At 43.2% G+C, this 19839-nt stretch overlaps 1 protein-coding gene and 1 pseudogene across 4 annotated transcripts in view; one reads left to right on the top strand and one right to left on the bottom strand.

Moving 5' to 3' along the window:
- LOC140495621 (sodium- and chloride-dependent neutral and basic amino acid transporter B(0+)-like) overlaps positions 1 to 19839 on the top strand; it is a 228720-nt pseudogene that overhangs the window by 159777 nt on the left and 49104 nt on the right.
- LOC140495744 (sodium- and chloride-dependent neutral and basic amino acid transporter B(0+)-like) overlaps positions 1 to 19839 on the bottom strand; it is an 80270-nt gene that overhangs the window by 49363 nt on the left and 11068 nt on the right. For 2 of the 4 annotated variants that reach the window (XM_072594794.1, XM_072594795.1), the window contains exons 2-3: positions 7951 to 8104; positions 1333 to 1464 (exon numbers count right to left, since the gene is read on the bottom strand). In XM_072594794.1, the coding sequence (XP_072450895.1) occupies positions 1333 to 1464; positions 7951 to 8104 (286 nt within the window). The other 2 variants (XM_072594797.1, XM_072594796.1) reach the window with 2 other exon arrangements.

Here is a 19839-nt window from a genome sequence, read left to right as displayed (position 1 = left end):
TTCAATTTGAAACTGGTAAGCTTCAACTAGTGTGGTTCCACAGGGGTCAGTGTTTAGGCCCCAGCTATTCATAATCTATTGGAATGATTTGAAGAAAAATAAAATACTGCAGATGCTGGGAATCTGAAACAAAAAAAAAGAACAGTCTAGAAACTCAGCAGACCTGACAGAATCCATGCAAAATGAAAGAGTCAACATTTTGAATTCAATATGGTTCTTCTTCAGTCAGGGTTAAATATCATATTTCCAAATTTGCAGGTGTGGTTTAGAAACATGAATGGTGATCTAATGCCATCATAAGAAGTTCTTGCAGGGACTACCATGGTAGATGCAGGAAGGAGTTTTCCGATATTAGAATAATAGGTGGGTCATTTTGGATTGTGATGTTTTGGAATTTCATCAATCAATCAATCGAAATAGGGGCGGTGAATATTTCAAAATCTTTGCCCCAAATGACAATGTAAACTCAATAGTTGAGCTTGCCTAAGGCTGAAACTGATTGATGTCAATATATCAAGGGACACGGAATTATTGCAGGAAACTGTTCTTGTCCTTAAATCTCATTGCAAGGCTATCTGTTTGAAAATAGTACACAAACATTCTTACATTATGAACGTGGAGCAGCAAACAAAGGTCTTTCACCAGTTTGGGTAACAAGGGGGTTTCCCTGATCCATTAAAATCTCAAGATAATTATACTGGAAAATGTCTTCACTAATTCACTCACTCAAGTTTTAGAGGTTATTGCAGATGCCAGCAGTATCACCCACAATATCATGTTTATAAATAGGTTCTGTCAAATTCAGGAGTCAACAATCTGATCTCTCTAGCAGTTCCACTCGGTCTAACTCAATTAAAGACATCAAGTCATACAGTGTTACAGCATAGGAAGATGCTCTTCAACCTATTGTATCTGTACCAGTTATCAAGAACTGATCTACTCTCATCCCATTTCCCAGCACTTAGCCTTCTATCCTTTGGTGTTTCAAGTGATCATCTATATAGTTTTTAAATGTTGTATCAGTTCCTGTCCCTACCACCGTTTCAGAAAATGAATTTGAAACAGTGAAAGGGTATATTCCACTCTCTGTTTTGATTGCAAACAATATCTCTTGAAGGGAACCTGACACCAACATCTGGTGAAGGAAATATAGCAAGTATATTCATGGGTATAAAACACAATTGCTGAAAATGTGTTGCTGGAAAAGCACAGCAGGTCAGGTAGCATCCAAGGAGCAGGAGAATCGATATTTTGGGCATGAGCCCTTCTTCAGGAAAACACAATTGCTCATTTGAACTGTTGCCAAATCAAGATTGTTCAGTGAACACTAACCCTGTAACATGGGCACAGCTTTCCACACTGCATCCGGTCCAAGGCTGGCAAACTGCCCAAAGGAAGTTTCTAAGAAAAACATTGGCACCCCAGTGACTGCCAGCATCAGAATGTAGGGAATAAGGAAAGCACCTGCAAAAGATAGAAAAAGGATAAGCAAAATATTAATGTCACCAGGTTTCACAACTAATAGTTCATTTCATATTAACACAGGAATGAAATGTTGTTGACAGAAGAGTGTGGCTGCTGATTGTAGATTGTACACAGGATCTGAGTACAAAAAGGATCCAATCAACATTCAGGGATCTACAAAACAGTGTTGCTCCTAAAACCTTAGGTCAGCCACACCAGCTGATTTCTCCAGCATTCTCTATTTGTTTCACACTGCCAACATGCGCGGTATTTTGCTTTTATTTACCTTCGCTAATTGTACTTGACAGTTTCAAACTGACGGTCAGAAGGAAAATGCACCAATTCAACAGTCAAGAAGTTGGGAAGGGCCTCATTATTGGGTTGGAGCTTGGAGTGAAAGTACAACCAGTGCTGCCCAATAATACTTCTTACATTGATTCCATTTCCCTCAAGAGAGCTGTTTCTGTCATGCTTATGGACCAGGGAGAAGAATCGTGAATGTAGCAATACAGTGTGACACCATAGGACAAGGCTACCTGTCAGGAAGGCAATCTTTGCAGGACTGTCAGAGAGATTCTTCAAGTTTGGGGTAATACACCACATTCTCCATTTCATCCAGGCCTTTGGAGAGCCACAATGTTACCTCTGGAAGAAAGTGAGGACTGCAGATGCTGGAGATCAGAGCTTAAAAATGTGTTGCTGGAAAAGCGCAGCAGGTCAGGCAGCATCAAATGAGTAGGAGAATCGACGTTTCGGGCATAAGCCCTTCTTCAGGACTGTTACCTTTGAATACCATTTCCTGTCTTGGAAAGACAAACAGACAGAAACTAGAAAGAGATAGGGACGAGGTGACATTGAGCTCATCTACATGGATACAGCGAGATTGTGAGGCTATTCTTCAATGAACACAGATTTCCCCACCTTAAAACACATCAATCATTCACCAGTATCACACTCATTTCAAACTCTTCCACCAGGAAGTCCCTGCACCAAATTAATCAATGAATAAAAACCACCAACCAAACACCTTCACAAGCATGCTTTACACCACTGAACTCTTCACCCTAATGTGCAAGCTTGGCTTTCAGATATTGCCTCCCTGCCTAATGTTACATTCCTGCACAAGTGACGAAAGCTTGACTGGTACAAACTGCTGAGTCTCACAAGAAGAAACTACAGATGGCCATGCATGGTATCTTCAAATATCTACATGATTTGAGGGCCTGACTTCAGACTGGAGTGGTACAATGGCTCGGTGGTTAGCGTAGAGTTAAAAAGGTAAAAACAATAACTGCAGATGCTGGAAACCAGATTCTGGATTAGTGATGCTGGAAGAGCACAGCAGTTCAGGCATCATCCAAGGAGCTTCGAAATCGACGTTTCGGGCAAAAGCCCTTCATCAGGAATGAATGCAGTCCAACTCGTCTATGCTGACCAGACACCCCAATCTGATCTAGCCCCATTAACCAGCACTTGGCCCATATCCCTCTAAACTCTACCTCTGCATGGATCTGATATACAAGTTGCCTTTCAAATGTTGTAATTGTATCAGCCTCTACCACTTCCTCTGGCAGGTCATTCCATACACGCACCATCCTGTGTGTGAAAACATTGCCCCTTGATTCCCTGTTAAATCTTTCCCCACTACCTTTAAACCTATGCCCTTTAGTTATAGACATCCCCATCCTTCGAAAATGGCCTCAGTTTCCTTTACATTGCTCTCTCAGTGCATACTCACTGATTTCAGTACTGACAGATAGGGTACCACTCCAGTGTAGCTTATATTGTTTTCTTAGCTCACAAGCCTCCATGGGTTGCATTGCTTGTTAGTGTGGAGAAGGGAGGCAGGCATCTTGTCACAGTAGGGAGTACTGCACAGCCAAAAGGATGCAAATGTGCCACGGTATGCTATGTAATATTCTATATACACCCTATCCATGCTCCTCATGATTTTATAAACCATTCTAAGGTCACCCCACAGCTCCTATAATCTAGGGAAAAATGCCCCAGCCTATTCACGAGGAGCCGGTGTTGGACCTGGGTAGACAAAGTTAAAAGTCACACAACATCAGGTTATAGTCCAACAGATTTATTTGGAATCACCACCTTTCCCAGTGCTGCTTCTTCACCAGATGGCTGTGAAACTGGACCAAGAGACACAGAATTTCTAGCAAAAGATTACAGTGATACAATGATGATATATTGAACAAACCGAGATTGTTAAGTCTTTCATCTTTTAGAATGGGTTTGCTGGTTTTGGTTCTTTAATATGTAAATCCCAGAACTTCTTTTCAGTCACATTTTCCAGATGACTTAAGGTTTTATAACAAAAGGTGACATCTCAGTTCAGACAATGCCTTAAAGGTGTAAGGTTAGACTCTGTCTGTATACCAGTCTTTAGTCAGACTGGTTCTATTTCCAAAGTGGAATTTTTTCAAACATTACAGGGATTGACTGCCAGAGTGTCGACACAGATACCACCATTACACAAGGGGACACCACCCACCATGTACGTGTCAGGCACTCACGTAACTCAGCCTACATTGTCTGTCTTAAATGTTGCAGGCAAGGATGCCCCAAGGCATGGTAGATTGGCAAGGTAAAGCCGACACTACGACAATGGACGAATGGACACCACACAATAATCACCAGGCAGGGGCGTTCCCTCCAAGTCGGGGAACACTTCAGTGGTCAGGGACATACGGCCTCAGACCTTCGGGTGACCATCCTCCAAGATGGACTTTGGGACAGGCAACAATGCAAAGTGGTTGAGCAGAGGCTCATAGCCAAGTTTGGTACCCATGAGGATGGCCTCAACAGGGACCTTGGGTTCATGTCACACTACATGTGACCCCACTGCACTATACATTATCTCTCTCACACACACTCTTATATACTCACACACTTACACAGACCACCTCTCATACACAAGCTCACTCTCACACACACGCATACACTCCCCACACATGCTACTTCTCAGGCTTATACCCCATCACACTCACACATTACCAAGTTTACACACACGCAAACACACACCCTTCTCATGTACACTCAGGCATACATACACTCTCTCTCCTGCATGCACACACAAGTTATTGGGTTGAATTTGAATTTGCAGACACATTCTATTTTGCTCAAAAATGCAGAACCGGCAAGCAGTCATTGCAGGCAGTCAATCCGTATATTTTTTTAAAATTTCACTTTGGAAATAGAAATTTGGATCTGAGTCAAGATTGGGATACAGACCAACTCACACCTTTAAAGCAATACCTGAGCTGAGATGTCACCTTTTGTTATAAAAGCTCGTTATCTGAAGAATGTGACTTAAAAGAAGTTCTGGGATTTGCATAATAAAGAACCGAAAACAGCAAACACATTTTAAAAGATAAAATACTTAATCTAAGTTTGTCCAGTGTAGCATTGCATCATTGTAATCTTTTGTTGTAAATTCTGTCACTTATGGACCCGCTTCACATTCACCTGATGAAGAAGCAGCGCTTCGAAAGCTAGTGCTTCCAAATAAGCCTGTTGGACTGTAACTTGGTGCGGTGTGATTGTTAACTTTGTCCAGCCTACTCGGCCTCTCCCAATTGATCAAACTCTCCAGTCCCTGGACATTTCTGCATCCTCTCAAATTTAACAATGACTTTCCAATAGAATGGTGACCAGAACTGGATCTAGTACAGCATTACATAAGAGGTCTCACCAATGTCCAGATGAGTTTATCCTGATGATCAACAACGATAATTAGACTACACTAAGTGGCTTGACCAATGTCTTGGAGAGCCATTAAAGTACATCCTAACTCCTATATTCAATGTGCTGACCAATGAGGGTAAGTGTACCAAACGCCTCCTTCACAATCCTGTCTACCTGCGACTCTACTTTGAAGGAACTGTGAAGCTGCATCCCTCGGTCTCTGCTCGGCAGCATTCTGCAGGGCCCTACCATGAACTATATAAGTGCTGCCCTGTTTGTCCTCTCCAGTTTTCTTCCATTTGCCCACAAGCCTGTATCTTGTTGACTTTGCTCTGAGCAGTGTGGACAATCGCTACTTCACAACGGTTAGCAACCTCCGCCTCTAGACACTCTCACTATCTGTTCCCCTCGTTCTTATTCCCTTCTGTACATAATGTCAAAAACACCATTTTCCTTCGCCTTTCAGTCCTCAACAAGTTAGTTCAGACTCTGCACCTTAACTCTTTGACACTACTCGCAGGACTTTACCCTGTTTAGATTATATTACGCATGCCGTCGTTGGACGGCCCGCGCTTGCGCAGAACTGTTCAGCAGCTTGGTTGTCTGCGGTGCCTCATGGGAGTTGTAGTTCTGACATGTGCTCCCTTCCGCAGCAGCTGGTGGCCAACGGCCGGGAGTTCGAATTGGAGCGCGCGAGAGCCCACGAACGACGGTCACGTGGTGCGGCTTGAGTTGTTGGATTGTATCTGGAAATACCGGTGGGATGGTTTATACACTCCCTCAATCAACATCCTCCTCATTATATAAACTACCCCGATCCTGCCAATCAACTACTTCCACTGACAGCCCTACCCCCATTGGAAAGTTACAGAGATAGCGGCTGAAATCCTTCTGCCTATCAACTATTCACACCGGGATCCCCAGTTTAGAGAGCGGCAACATCCAGGCTGTTCACACAGTGGGGAGGATACAGCTTCTCCCCACGTCTGCAGGAGTTCCCGCTGGGTTAACTGGCTTCCTCCTGAAAGAAATGGGGAAGTGTATTGTTTTCGCAAAAAGGTAGTGATAATAAGCTTAAGTATAGTGCTGATAAATCACGTGTAAAGAACAGCTGCAGACAATGATTAAATCAGCAAGCACTAGGGAAATGTATATAATTGTAGATAAGTGGGTACTAACTTTAGTGCATAATTATTCTAGTAAATAATTTCTTTCATCATGATAGTTTACATAATTTAGTCTCAGCAAAATAGCTGAGATAGCTGAACCACAAACTAGGCAAGAAAAGACATTGTAAAATATATATTCAGGAATGGAATGTACCTATGAACAATGGAAGATGTTGCAAGCAAACAGATAAAGTGAAAGGAACATCAAGATCCAAGTTTAGCAAAATCTTCCTTATGTCAGCATTTACAGAGGGAAGGGTCACCAACTTGGAGAAGGGGGGGAAATAATAAGAACGGATCGCAAGTTAGTTAGAGAATAAAGTTGATTGGGTAATGTCGGAGTCAGGTGACCTCACGCAGTTCAAAAGTATAACTGTTCTAGTTTGAATGTTCATTGCTCATTTGCTTCTGCATTTGATGCCCTTTCTTGCAAGATCGTAGAATAAATTGTCTTGTTTCCAGTTTTGGTGGTCTTGTCTAAATTTTTTAAAATTTGTTTCTAACACCTCCCACAGTCTGAAGGTGTGCAGTTTAGGTTGACTGGCCTTGCTGAATTGCCCCTAGTCTTCAGGAATGTGCAGACCACTGGCTAGACCGCAGGAAACGCAGGGATACAGGAATAAACAGTGCAGACATGATGGGTCGAATGGCCTCTATCTGCACTGTTGGGATTCTCTGATTTTTTGTGAGATGCATAATTTGACATAATTAGATTAGATTACATTACAGTGTGGAAACAGGCCCTTCAGCCCAACAAGGTCCACACCGACCCGCCGAAGCGCAACCCACCCATACCCCTGCATTTACCCCTTACCTAACACTACGGGCAATTTAGCATGGCCAATTCACTTGACCTGCACATCTTTGGACTGTGGGAGGAAACCGGACCACCCGGAGGAAACCCACGCAGACACGAGGAGAATGTGCAAACTCCACACAGTCAGTCGCCTAAGGCAGGGAATTGAACCCAGGTCTCTGGCGCTGTGAGGCACAGTGCTAACCACTGTGCCACCATGCCGCCCACATGAGCAGCAGTCATGTGGAAGATCATTAGTTGAATAGCAGTGTTAAGTGCATACACACTATCATCTCAATAGGAAGCAGCACTTTCATCCACAATGTAGGATCTCAGCTATCCTCTCAAATTTACTGAACTGCTGTTAAACACAAAAGAGCACAAATAAATTAGAGTTCCTAAGAAGGTCACTGGTGCAAAAATGTTTCAAATTGAAGCTCTTTCTGAGATGCTGTCCTCAGTTCTCCTGTGTGCTCTTCACAGTCTCCAAAGGAAATCACAATTGACATCACCTGAAATACTGAAGTAATCTACTAGTCACAATTTGCATGTCCTGAAGTCAGCAGCACTTCCGTCTTGTCAAAAAGGTCAGTTATTTTTGTAGTGCCTGTTTGTGATTATGTGTTTTTGTTAAATTGCAGACATACTGTTTTTATAATTGAAACTTGTTCACAGTGCTAGTGTGGACTAAGGGTGGATGGTATAACTGTTGGTGACTGCAGATTAAAATGCCCTCTCATTCATTGAATGTTATTTGTCATGACATTTAATTGTTGTCTTTGTACTTTTCTCTCCCCTGTATTTTGGATTTCATGACAATACCTCCTCCATTTCTGTAAGCCAGATACGGGAATCTCCATACATTGCCCAAACCCACAGCAGAACCGATCACTGAGAGCAAGTAGTCAGTCTTCGAGGACCAGTTACCTCGCTCTACGTTCTCGTCACCTTCATGCACACATTCACTGGTGGCAGCCTGGGGAAAACAGAGGAAATAGCTGATTAAAAACAGAAATTGTTGGAAAAACTCAGCAGGTCTTGGCAGCGTGTATGTGGAGAAGCAGAATTGATGTTTTGAGTCCAGTGACCTTCTTGAATTGACCTACTTGTTGAACTTCCTTCCCACCTATCCGCTCCAACCTGTCACCTTCATCTACCTATCGTATTCCCAGCTACCTTCCCCCAGCCCCATTACCCCCAAACCCCTCACATTCCTGGTGAACAGGCGATGCTCAAAATGTCGACTCTCCTGCTCCTCAGATGCTGCCTGACCGGCTATATTTTCTAGCACCACACTTTTTGACTCTGATCTCTAGCATCTGTGGTTCTCACTTTCTCGCTGCGAGGGTGTGTAGTCCAGGTAATGGTGTGAGCCATTGGGTTTGTAGTGGATGGTGGTTGATTTAGCTTTGTCCACCTGTAACCCAAGCAAAATATGCAGTTTCTACCCAGTGGAGTTACAGTGTATCTGATCCCCATTTGCCAGCAATCAGTTTGTAAACTGAACCCTCAAAGAAGTTTTGTCATTCACTATAACTAAAATCCCCAAATCATCCATACTTGTTTTACTTGAGGTTACTGGTTAATGTTCTGTTAACTACTCACCATGTCCTCTGGAGCATGTGTTTGATGTAAGTCTGAGAACCAAATAAAGTAAATTCTCTTGATGATCCCTCTGGAGGGATTGTAATATAGGTTCCCCAATAGTAAGAGAGAAATTGAGAAACAAATTTATGTCGGGAGATCTCAGATATGTGTAAGCATAATAAAGTTTATAGTAATTGGGAATTTTAATTTTTCATCCATTGACTGAGTGACCATAGCGTTAAAGATTTGGATGGTGAAGAATTTGTCAAATGTGTTCACGAATATTTTCTTTATCAATATGTGAATGCTCCTACTAGAGATGGAGCAAAACTAGACCTTTTAGGAAATAAGGCAGGGCAGGTGAGTGAAGTAAAAATGGAGGAACATTTTGGGTCTAGCAATCATAATTCTATTCGTTTCAAAATGGTTATGGAAAAGGATAAGCCTTCCATAAAAGTTCAAATTTTTAATTGAAGTAAGGCAAATTTTAATGGTATGAGACAAAAATATTCAAAAAAATTGATTGGAGTAGACTGCTTGCAGGTAAAAAGACGTCAGGGAGGCGTTCAAGAATGTGATGATGAGAGTTCAGAGATATTTTGTTCCTGTTAAAGTGAAGGGTAAGGTTGGTAAGATTAGAAACAATGGATGAATAAAAATGTTGAGGTTCTAGTTAAGAATAAAAGATCATCTTCTTTAAAACATAAACAACTTGGTTCAATTGAATCTCCTAAATCAATATAAAGAGTGTAGGGATATCCCTAAGAGAGAAATCAGGAAGGCAAAGACAGGATATGAGATAGTGTTGGCAGATAAAGGTTAAGGATAATCCAAAGAGATTCTACAAATACATTAACAGCAAGAGGGTAACCAGAGAGAGGGTAGGGCAGCAGGAGAGTAAGGCAGCAGTGCAGTTCCATGATGTCACCAGAGCGTGATGCTTAGTTATAGATTCTTTCATGGAATGTGGGCATAAGTGTCAAGACCAACAATTGTTATTCATCCCTCATTGCCCTTGAAGTGGATTCCTGGCTAGAAATTTTTACAGGCTGGTTATGAACTAGTCAGCCACATTGTTGTAAATCTGGAGTCATATATAGGACAGACTCAGGAAAGACAGCATATTACCTTCCCTGAAGAACATTAGTGAGCCAGATATGTTTTTGTAACCATCAATGGTCACTGAGACTAACTTGGTAAGTGAGATCTATCAATTGAGCTTATCTAACGGAAGGATTTGAATTCCAGAGAATTAGCCAGTTCTCTGTATTACCAGTCTAATGCCATTACCACTATCTCCCCTTAAATTACTCTCTTTTGTTTACTTCCTCCAGTATAAAGAACATTTAAGTGTATACCAGGGACCTTACCAATTCCTTAAACATTGAACAGTCGTAAACTAAAAACCAGATTTTGCTTTATACAATGAACAGTATAATTACTCACCTGATTTTACTTACCAAGGCCCCTGCTCATCTCATACTTGCTCCATTTCCCACTTCATGAACTAATGCTTTCCCTATGGTGTTCAGCCTTGAATGCTTTAAAAACTCACCCATCTTATGCAGTTTTTCAATCCCTTGTCAGCTTGAGGTTGAAGATAGAGAAATATAAAGGGTGAGGCATGGGGTGTAGTAGGGGGTAAAATAAAAGCATCTCCTTCACCTCTCACGAAACTCAGTGTTTCTATTTTTCTTTCTTTTTTTGATGAGACACAGTGAAAGACACAAGGTAGACAAATCTTTATTCAATTTCCACCACCAGGAAGAAAGGAAACACCCAACTGGGCAGTGACAAGCAGTGCCCTTCTTAGAGGACAATGCTGTGTGATCAAACAGTGAAGGGGAGGCTAGGGATTAAATAAACATAGAGTTGGAAGGGGAAATAATAAACTCCACTCCCTGTGGTGCCCACCTCTCCCTGAACAGCTCAAGGATGTTGGTGGACACCATGTACTCCTTCTCCAGAGAAATCCAGGCTCTGACATAACCGCGGAAGACAGGAAGGCAATCGGCCTTTACGACCCCCTCCACAGCCCACTGCCTGGACCGGTTTCTGGCCAGTTTGGCCAGGCTCAGGAGCAGTACCACGAGGAGGTCTTTAGACCTGCCCTCCCTCCTCCATACTGGGTACCCAAAGATCAGGAGCGTGGGACTGAAGTGCAACCAAAAACAGAGGACGGGGTTTTTAAGAAAATCAAAAAGGGAGTGCAAACACCCACACCCAATTTATACATAGTCCATGGACTCCACAGCACCACAGAACAAGCAGTTGGGCTGGGAGTCCTTGAGCCACTGCAATCTGCAGTTGCAGGGGACTGCTGCATGCAGCACCCTTCACTCCAGATCCCTGAGAGAAAGGGGGAGGAATCCCGCATAGAGAGCCCTCCACTGGGGATCCCCGCTGCCTAACTCAGTGTTTCTGCTCTGCATCAGAGCATTCCATTCCATTAACTTGTCTTATTTATTCTATTGGGGTTCAGATCAGTCTTTTATTAAGCACTTATGCAAACCAGTTAAGTTAGAGTCATACAGAATGGAAACAGATCAGTCTATTACTTAATTGGCTAGTTTCATTTGCTGTGCAGCAGTGGCCTTAATTTGGTTGACTTGCCCTGCCATGACTGAATAGAAGAGTAGTTTCAATGGACTGAATGGCCTGATACTGCTAATATATCTTATGGTCTAATGGCCATATCTAAGAGATTTCAAATTTAAAAATTTTAACTTTAAGTAAAATGCCAAATTGCACACACGTTTTGCATTTTGTGCCACAGCACCAGTCAGTGGCAAACAGTACTCACTCGTATTGAGTTACTTTCAAAAGTCATTGAAATATGATGTCTCGGAATCCTTGCTGCTTCTCCTAGTTCTTGCATCATCTCCTGGATAACGTTCCAGCCTGCCACAAGAGTTGGTGCTCTGGTCTATGAAGATTTTTGAAAGGAGGTCACTCACTCTGAAGAAACAGACAGAACACCGGCTGCAGGAAAAGAGAGAGGGGGACACAAGCTGCCGACACACTACAGAAAAATACTGAATGCATTAGGAAGAAGTAGTTTGTGAACTAAATTTGCTTGAGTCCAAGTACTGGTCTGAGCCAGTTGAAACCGTTTTGTACTAACCAAATTCTACTCAAAAAAGGAAAATGAAGTAACGCAAAAGCCTATTTGACAAGAAGTAATGGGCCAGGGCTGTTAAGGTATAGGCATGCGATAAGTGAATGAGCCTGAGCCAATGGAGAAGAGATAGACATTTTGAAAGAGATAAGGAAAGGAATAAAAAGATGACTGTTGGCCGTGGAGTCAGGGAAAACCTCAGAGATCGACTATTGCAGAAGTGAACCCGACATCAAGAACACGATGATGACATCGAGAGACAGAGAGAGTGAGGGAACAGAGCGCCTGGTCAGCGTCTGTCCTCAGCAGCATCAGCAGCTATTCTGCCCGGGTATTAGCTTTTGTGTACTGTGACTAGCTAGAGAGTGCCAGAGTAGCCGAGAGGGTGTACAATTAGGTTATAGCTTTTGCTTTCTGCCAACAAATGTATAACCTACACACATGTATTGTTGAAGACAGTAATATAGTGACTTGTGAGTTACAAGAGAATTGACTTGTGTCCCATCTGTACAAGCCAGTAACGGGAGCCCACATTTGCCAGGCTCCAACATGTTTTGTCATCCCTGTATTGGCAAGAGGGTAAGTCTCTCCACTGAGTCAGTGGAAGACTCAAGTCAAACCAAATTGGCAAGGTCCAGGGAGAAGAGGAGCTCGGGGTTCGAGGGAACATCTCTCAGCTGAGTCAGCGGGAGACTTGAATCAGACCGAACAGGAGGTTGGGGTTAATTTGTAGCTACTAATATATGATCAATCAGGAAGGAGTGGACTGCCCTGATTGGATGGGACTCCTTCAGAAATATGTAATAGGAAGTGGCCGCAGTACAAAGAGCATGCAGGCCACTCTAGAAAACCCGCTGCGGAAGGTTGCCCAAATGAAGATCACAGACAAGAAATTTAAAACTGTACAGAAGGCAGTAGCGATCTAATGGAGGGTTTTGAGAAGATTTGTAGCTCAGGTTGAGGTTGTGGATGTAGACTTGCTCACTGAGCTGGAAGGTTTATTTCCAGACATTTTGTCACCCTAATAGGTAACATCTTCAGTAGGCCTCAGGCGAAGCACTGTACATGATTTCTGCTTTCTATTAATATGTTTGGGTTTCTTTGGGTTGGTGTCGTCATTTCCTGTGGTGATGACATTTCCTGTGGTAATGTAATTTCCTGTTCTTTTTCTCAGGGAGTGGTAGATAGGGTCTAACTCTATATTTTTGATGATGGCATTCTGACCGGAACTCTATGCTTCTAGCAATTCTCGTGCGTGTCTCTGTTTGGCTTGTCCTAGGATGTATGTGTTGTCCCAGTCGAAGTGGTGTCCTTCCTTATCTGTATGTAAGGATACTAGTGAGAGAGGGTCATGTTGTTTTGTGGCTAGTTGGTGTTCATATATCCTGGTGGCTGGATTTTTGCCTGTTTGTCCAATGTAGTGTTTCTTACAGTATTTTGTAAATGACATTAGTTTTTCTTGGTGTCTATATTGGGTATTTCAAGTTCATTAGCTGCTGTTTTAGTGTGCTGGTGGGTTTGTGGGTTACCATGATGCCAAGGGGTATCATGAATAGTCTGGCAGTCATTTCGGAGATGTCTTTGATGTAGGGGACTCGTATATCACTCCATGTGTAGTGTCTCCCACCCGCGCCCCTACTCTAACCAAAAAAAAGACTTTATGGTGTGTTGATAAGGTCAGGCTTTTCTATTTCTTCTGTACTGTGTGATTGGTTAAAATTTACTTTGGTTTGTTGTCATTTAACTATTAGATGGTTATTTGAAAAAGACCATAGCAGAGAAGTATTAGAAATGATTTAACTCCTAAGTTTATATACAGTAATTCACTACGTAAAGATGGCTTGGCGGGTGATGTACTGTAGCTGTATGAATTGGGAGCTGCCTGATCCCATCATGTATGGCAGTCACCACATCTGCAGTAAGTGTTGGCTGCTGCAAGAACTCCGGCTCAGAGTTGATGATCTGGAATCTGAGCTTCAAACGTTGTGGCACATCTGAGAGGGGCAGATTTACCTGGATGCTTTGTTTCAGGAGGCAGTCACACCTGGTAGATAAAGTAATTCAAATTCAGTCAGTGGTCAGTGTCAACAGGATGTGATTGGAAGTGAGGCAAGTAGGGGGATCCTGAGTTCAGGAAAGGAGGACTCTCAGCTTTTGACCTTATCCAACAGACATGAGATTCTTGCTCCCTGTATGGATGAGGAAAAGGGCTGCGGGGAGGATGACCATGGCACCATGGCGTAGAAGGCCATTCAAGAGGGGGAAGAAAAAAGATAAGTGGTAGTTATAGGGGATTCTATAATTAGGGGGACAGATAGTATCCTTTGCAAGCCGGATGATGTGTTGCCTACCTGGTTCCAGGGTCCAGGACATCTCTGACTGGCTTGCAAGCATATTGAAGCGGGAGGGGGAGGATCCAATTGTTGTGGTCCATGTTGGGACTAACAACATTAAGCATGCTAGGATGGAGGACCTGTTTGGAGATTATCAAGCACTAGGATCGAACTTAAGGAACAGGTGCTCAAGAGTCATAATCTCTGGATTACTGCCCGAGGCACGTGCAAATTGGCTGAGGGATAAGAAAATTAGGGAAGTAAATATGTGCCTAAGGGAGTGGTGTGAGAAAACGAGGTTCCATTTCATGGGGTATTAGCATCAGTTTTGAAACCTGAGGGATCTGTACCAATGGGAGGGTCCCCAACTGTTCCAGCAAAAAAAGATAAATAGGGTCATCACTAGGACTTTAAACTAGTGAGTCGGGGGGGGGGGGGGGGGGGGGGGCTGGGTGGAGGGAAAGGGAAAATGACAGGAAGTATGATGGTAAATATAAAGGTAAACAGCAGGTTAGCACATGTGCTGATAGGCGTGGTCGAGAGGCCACCAAATAATATTAAATTGGGGCGGGCAATAAACAAAGTAATAAGTAATGCCTGTAAAAATGGTACTGCAATTACCAAGGGGGATTTTAATTGACATATAGATTGGTCAAACCAGCTCAGTCAGTGTAGCCTTGAGGAGGAGGTATTGAAGAGTCAAGGAGGGTGTTAGAACAGTTTGGTTCCATTGATAACATGCATACAGAGGTCTGGGTGATCAGGAAGATGGTTAGAGCATGGGAAGAGGAAAACAAAATTACACAAGGCCTCTCAGGTTAGGATGATGCCCGTCAAAGATCAGGCAACAGCCTGGAGAATTGAAGGGGATGGGCCTGCTCAGAGGGAATACACTGGGAGGAAGAAGATGTACAGGTAGAGGAACCATCTCAGGAACAGGGCACGTTTAAAGCAGGGCATCCAAGTGGTGTAACTGTGGCCAAGATGGACATTTCACCAAAGAATGCCCGAACCAGAGACATGAGAATGCAGGCTGGGTGGGAGGCCAGCCCCTACCCATGGAAGGATTGAACAGACCCAACCTTCAATGTGATATGATGGAGATAATACTATCTCTTCGGGTACATACTCAGAACTTTAGTGATGGTCGCAGGACTCTCTGCCATGGGTGTGTGATGCGCAGTGGGATAAAACAGGGAGACCCATAGTGAATAGTAGGGTCGGAGATCACCCTTTTAGGTTCCTTTGGGACACCGGGGGATCCCGAAATACTGTTCATACTACCCAGATCAATGATGCAGATTGGAAAATTCAAAGTAAAATCATTCTAAGCGGATTCATAGGGCATTCACAATTGGGACATGTGAAGGTACTGTTGGAAGTCAGTGTGGGAGGAGTAGTATTAAAGCATTCAGTAGTCCTTATTAAATTATCTCAAGAACAAAAACATGTTTTAGGGAGCAACTATGTGGTCAAAGTGGAACTCTGTTTTGAACCCGTTAATTGCATGATTTGCCAGTAGTGTAAACTGCACACTCATCCCAGTGGGGTTTATCAGGATAGGATATGCACGGTCAGGGAAATGTCGATAAAACCAGGGGAGCTGAGTGACAGTTATGAAGTGCAACGAATCATTGTATAGCACTCAGCAGTATTTGCCCGACATATACATGACTGTGGGAGAATGGCCAAGAGTATGTTTATACAGGGTCTAGACACCGAAGCAGTGTGGTTTTCTGAAACAGGCAAAAGAAGAGGTAGGGAAAGTGATACAGAGTTTGCTGCAACAAGGGATACTGAGACCTGTAGCTTCCACTAACAACTCACCTATTTGGCCGATTACTAAACCAGACAGTAGCTGCAAATAATGATAGACAACCAAACATTGAACAAGGCCACCCTGTTTACAGTTCCCACCATAGCAACTAACCCAGAGATCGTAGTCAAGCAAAATGGGTCACCATTTTGGACGTAAGTAATGTGTTTTGGTCAATTCCACTGGAGAAAGAGTCCCAATATAAGTCTGCATTTACTTTCCAAGACCAGCAATATCCGTTGACTGCCCTGCCACAGTGATTTCCTAATTTCCCGTCCATATTTAACAGGGAAGACCGTGGAGGAACAATGGCAGATATTTCTGTGTATAATGCAGAAGATGCAGGATCAGTTCATTCCTAAAAGGAAGAAAGATCCCAGGAGGAGACATGGGCGGCCGTGGCTGACAAGGGAAGTAAAGAAACATATAAGGTTAAAAGAGAAAAAGTATAACTTAGCGAAGATAAGCGGGAAAACGGAGGACTGGGAAGCTTTTAAAGAACAACAGAGGATTAGTAAGAAGGAAATACGCAGAGAAAAAATGAGGTACGAAGGTAAACTGGCCAAGAATATAAAGGAGGATAGTAAAAGCTTTTTTAGGTATGTCCAAGGCAAAAAAATGGTTAGGACAAAAATTGGGCCCTTGAAGACAGAAGCAGGGGAATATATTACTGGGAACGAAGAAATGGCAGAGGAATTAAATGGGTACTTCAGATCTGTGTTCACTGGGGAAGACACAAGCAATCTCCCTGAGGTAACAGTGGCTGAAGGACCTGAACTTAAGGGAATTTCTATTTGCCAGGATTTGGTGTTGGAGAGACTGTTAGGTCTGAAGGTTGATAAGTCTCCGGGACCTGATGGCCTGCATCCCAGGGTACTGAAGGAGGTGGCTCGGGAAATCGTGGATGCGCTGGTGATTATTTTCCAGAGTTCAATAGAATCGGGGTTGGTTCCTGAGGATTGGAGGGCGGCTAATGTTGTGCCACTTTTTAAGAAGGGTGGGCGGGAGAAAGCAGGAAATTATAGACCAGTTAGTCTGACCTCAGTGGTGGGAAAGATGCTGGAGTCTATTATAAAGGATGAAATTACGGCACATCTGGATAATAGTAACAGGATAGGACAGAGTCAGCATGGATTTATGAAGGGGAAATCATGCTTGACTAATCTTCTTGAATTTTTTGAGGATGTAACTCGGAAGATGGACGAGGGAGATCCAGTGGATGTAGTGTACCTGGACTTTCAGAAAGCTTTTGATAAAGTCCCACACAAGAGGTTAGTGAGTAAAATTAGGGCGCACGGGATTGGGGGCAAAGTACTAGATTGGATAGAGAATTGGTTGGCTAACAGGAAACAAAGGGTAGTGATTAACGGCTCCATTTCGAAATGGCAGGCAGTGACCAGTGGGGTACCGCAGGGATCCGTGCTGGGACCGCAGCTTTTTACAATATATGTAAATGATATAGAAGATGGTATCAGCAATAACATTAGCAAATTTGCTGATGACACAAAGCTAGGTGGTAGGGTGAAATGTGATGAGGATGTTAGGGGATTACAGGGTGACCTGGACAAGTTAGGTGAGTGGGCAGATGCATGGCAGATGCAGTTTAATGTGGATAAATGTCTGGTTATCCACTTTGGTGGCAAGAACAGGAAGGCAGATTACTACCTCAATGGTATCAAATTAGGTAAAGGGGCTGTTCAGAGAGATCTGGGTGTTCTTGTCCACCAGTCAATGAAGGCAAGCATGCAGGTACAGCAGGTCGTGAAGAAGGCTAATAGCATGCTGGCCTTCATAACAAGAGGGATTGAGTATAGAAGCAAAGAGGTGCTTCTGCAGCTGTACAGGGCCCTGGTGAGACCACACCTGGAGTACTGTGTACAGTTCTGGTCTCCAAATTTGAGGAAAGACATTCTGGCTATTGAGGGAGTGCAGCGTAGGTTCACGAGGTCAATTCCTGGAATGGCAGGATTGCCTTACACGGAAAGACTGAAGCGACTGGGCTTGTATACCCTTGAGTTTAGAAGACTGAGAGGGGATCTGATTGAAACGTATAGGCTTATGAAAGGACTGGACACTCTGGCAGGAGGGAACATATTTCCGTTGATGGGGGAGTGCCGAACCAGAGGACACAACTTAAAAATACGGGGTAGACCATTTAGGACAGAGATGAGGAGAAACTACTTCACACAGAGAGTGGTGGCTGTGTGGAATGCTCTGCCCCAGAGGGCAGTGGAGGCCCAGTCTCTGGATTCTTTTAAGAAAGAATTGGATAGAGCTCTTAAAGATAGTGGAGTCAAGGGGTATGGAGATAAGGCTGGAACAGGATACTAATTAGGAATGATCAGCCATGATCATATTGAATGGCGGTGCAGGCTCGAAGGGCAGAATGGCCTACTCCTGCATCTATTGTCTATTGTCTATATTTCAACAACGCCTAAGGGAAGGGTTAAAAGATTCTCAAGACATTAATGTTTAGTGTAGACAACTTGCTTCTACAAACCGAAACTGAAAAGGAACACTATCAGCTGCTAATTGAATTACTGCAATTGTTGCATGAGTTGGGTCTGAAAGTGAACCCTAAGAAAGCACAGGTATGAAGCAGGACATTACTTATGAATGATTCTGTCATTGGGGAAAAGAGAAATGGACAAATGAAGGGTCGAGGCGATCAGCAGATTCCCTGTTCTGTGGGATGTCATAGGGTTGAGATCCTTCCCAGGCTTAGTGTGGTCTTGCAGAGACCACATTGCCCACTAGACCAGCCCCGCTATGGAGTTATTAAATTAGATTGTGGCATGCGAGTGGAAAATGGAACACAGACAAGCCATTGCAGCTCTAAAGCAAGCACTAGCTGCCATGCCTGTTCTGAAAACCCCAAATCCAACTGAGCTGTTTTCATTGGAGGTAGCCACCACAGGTACCAGGAGAAAGTGAGGACTGCAGATGCTGGAGATCAGAGCTGAAAATGTGTTGCTGGAAAAGCGCAGCAAGTCAGGCAGCATCCAAGGAACAAGAGAATCGACGTTTCGGGCATAAGCCCTTCTTCAGGTACTACCCTTTTGACGCAAAGGAAGTTAAGATCGGTAGCAGACAACTCACACACACTGTCACTGGTAGAGCAGAGTACACAGTATGTGAAAAACACTTGTTGGCTGTTTCTGGGCAGTGCAGCATTTTATCTACATGGTACGACTGAACCCACTTATAATTATTAACAGAACATACCTCAGCACAGCGACTATTAGACAGAAGGATTAAAGATGGTTCAGTTAGTTGAAACAGAATTGCTCGATGGACACTGTTGCTACAGGGAAGGAATATCACCTGTGAAAGTGGTAAAAACCATCACCATATTAGGAGACAACTTCACACACCAGGGACGAAAACACGAGTGTCAATTGACGGCAGTAAATGATCCCAAGGGCCCATTTGTATCAAAGGGGGCCTGAAAGCAGAGAGGCATAAGAGATAATCCATCAATGGACCAAACACACTAAAATAATTAGAACTCTTCCTAATAAAACAAAGGACTGGTTGCAGGACCCCGGGTTGTGGGACAGCTTCTGGAATAGGGGATCCAATGTTCAAATACATCTGTGGATCAGAATTTTGTCACATGTTGCTGTGGTAGTGAGTCTATGTGCATTAATAGTTGTCATACCCAATGTATGTCAGCTTAGGAGGTAGACAAATGAAATTGTGCAGAGATTGAAGGTTGAGGCTGTAATGAAACAGAAGGAATATTATGAAAATACTGAATTAAGTTATATGCACATTATTTCTTCATATTTGTATTGCATGTTCTCTTTATATTATTATATTTTTCTTTAGTGTTCTGTATATGTTATTTCTCTATT

Source organism: Chiloscyllium punctatum, chromosome 25 (assembly GCF_047496795.1).
Source record: "Chiloscyllium punctatum isolate Juve2018m chromosome 25, sChiPun1.3, whole genome shotgun sequence".
NCBI classification, from domain to species: domain Eukaryota; kingdom Metazoa; phylum Chordata; class Chondrichthyes; order Orectolobiformes; family Hemiscylliidae; genus Chiloscyllium; species Chiloscyllium punctatum.
Note: the sequence above shows the minus strand (reverse complement) of the source record. Positions and strands in the feature narration are given on the sequence as shown.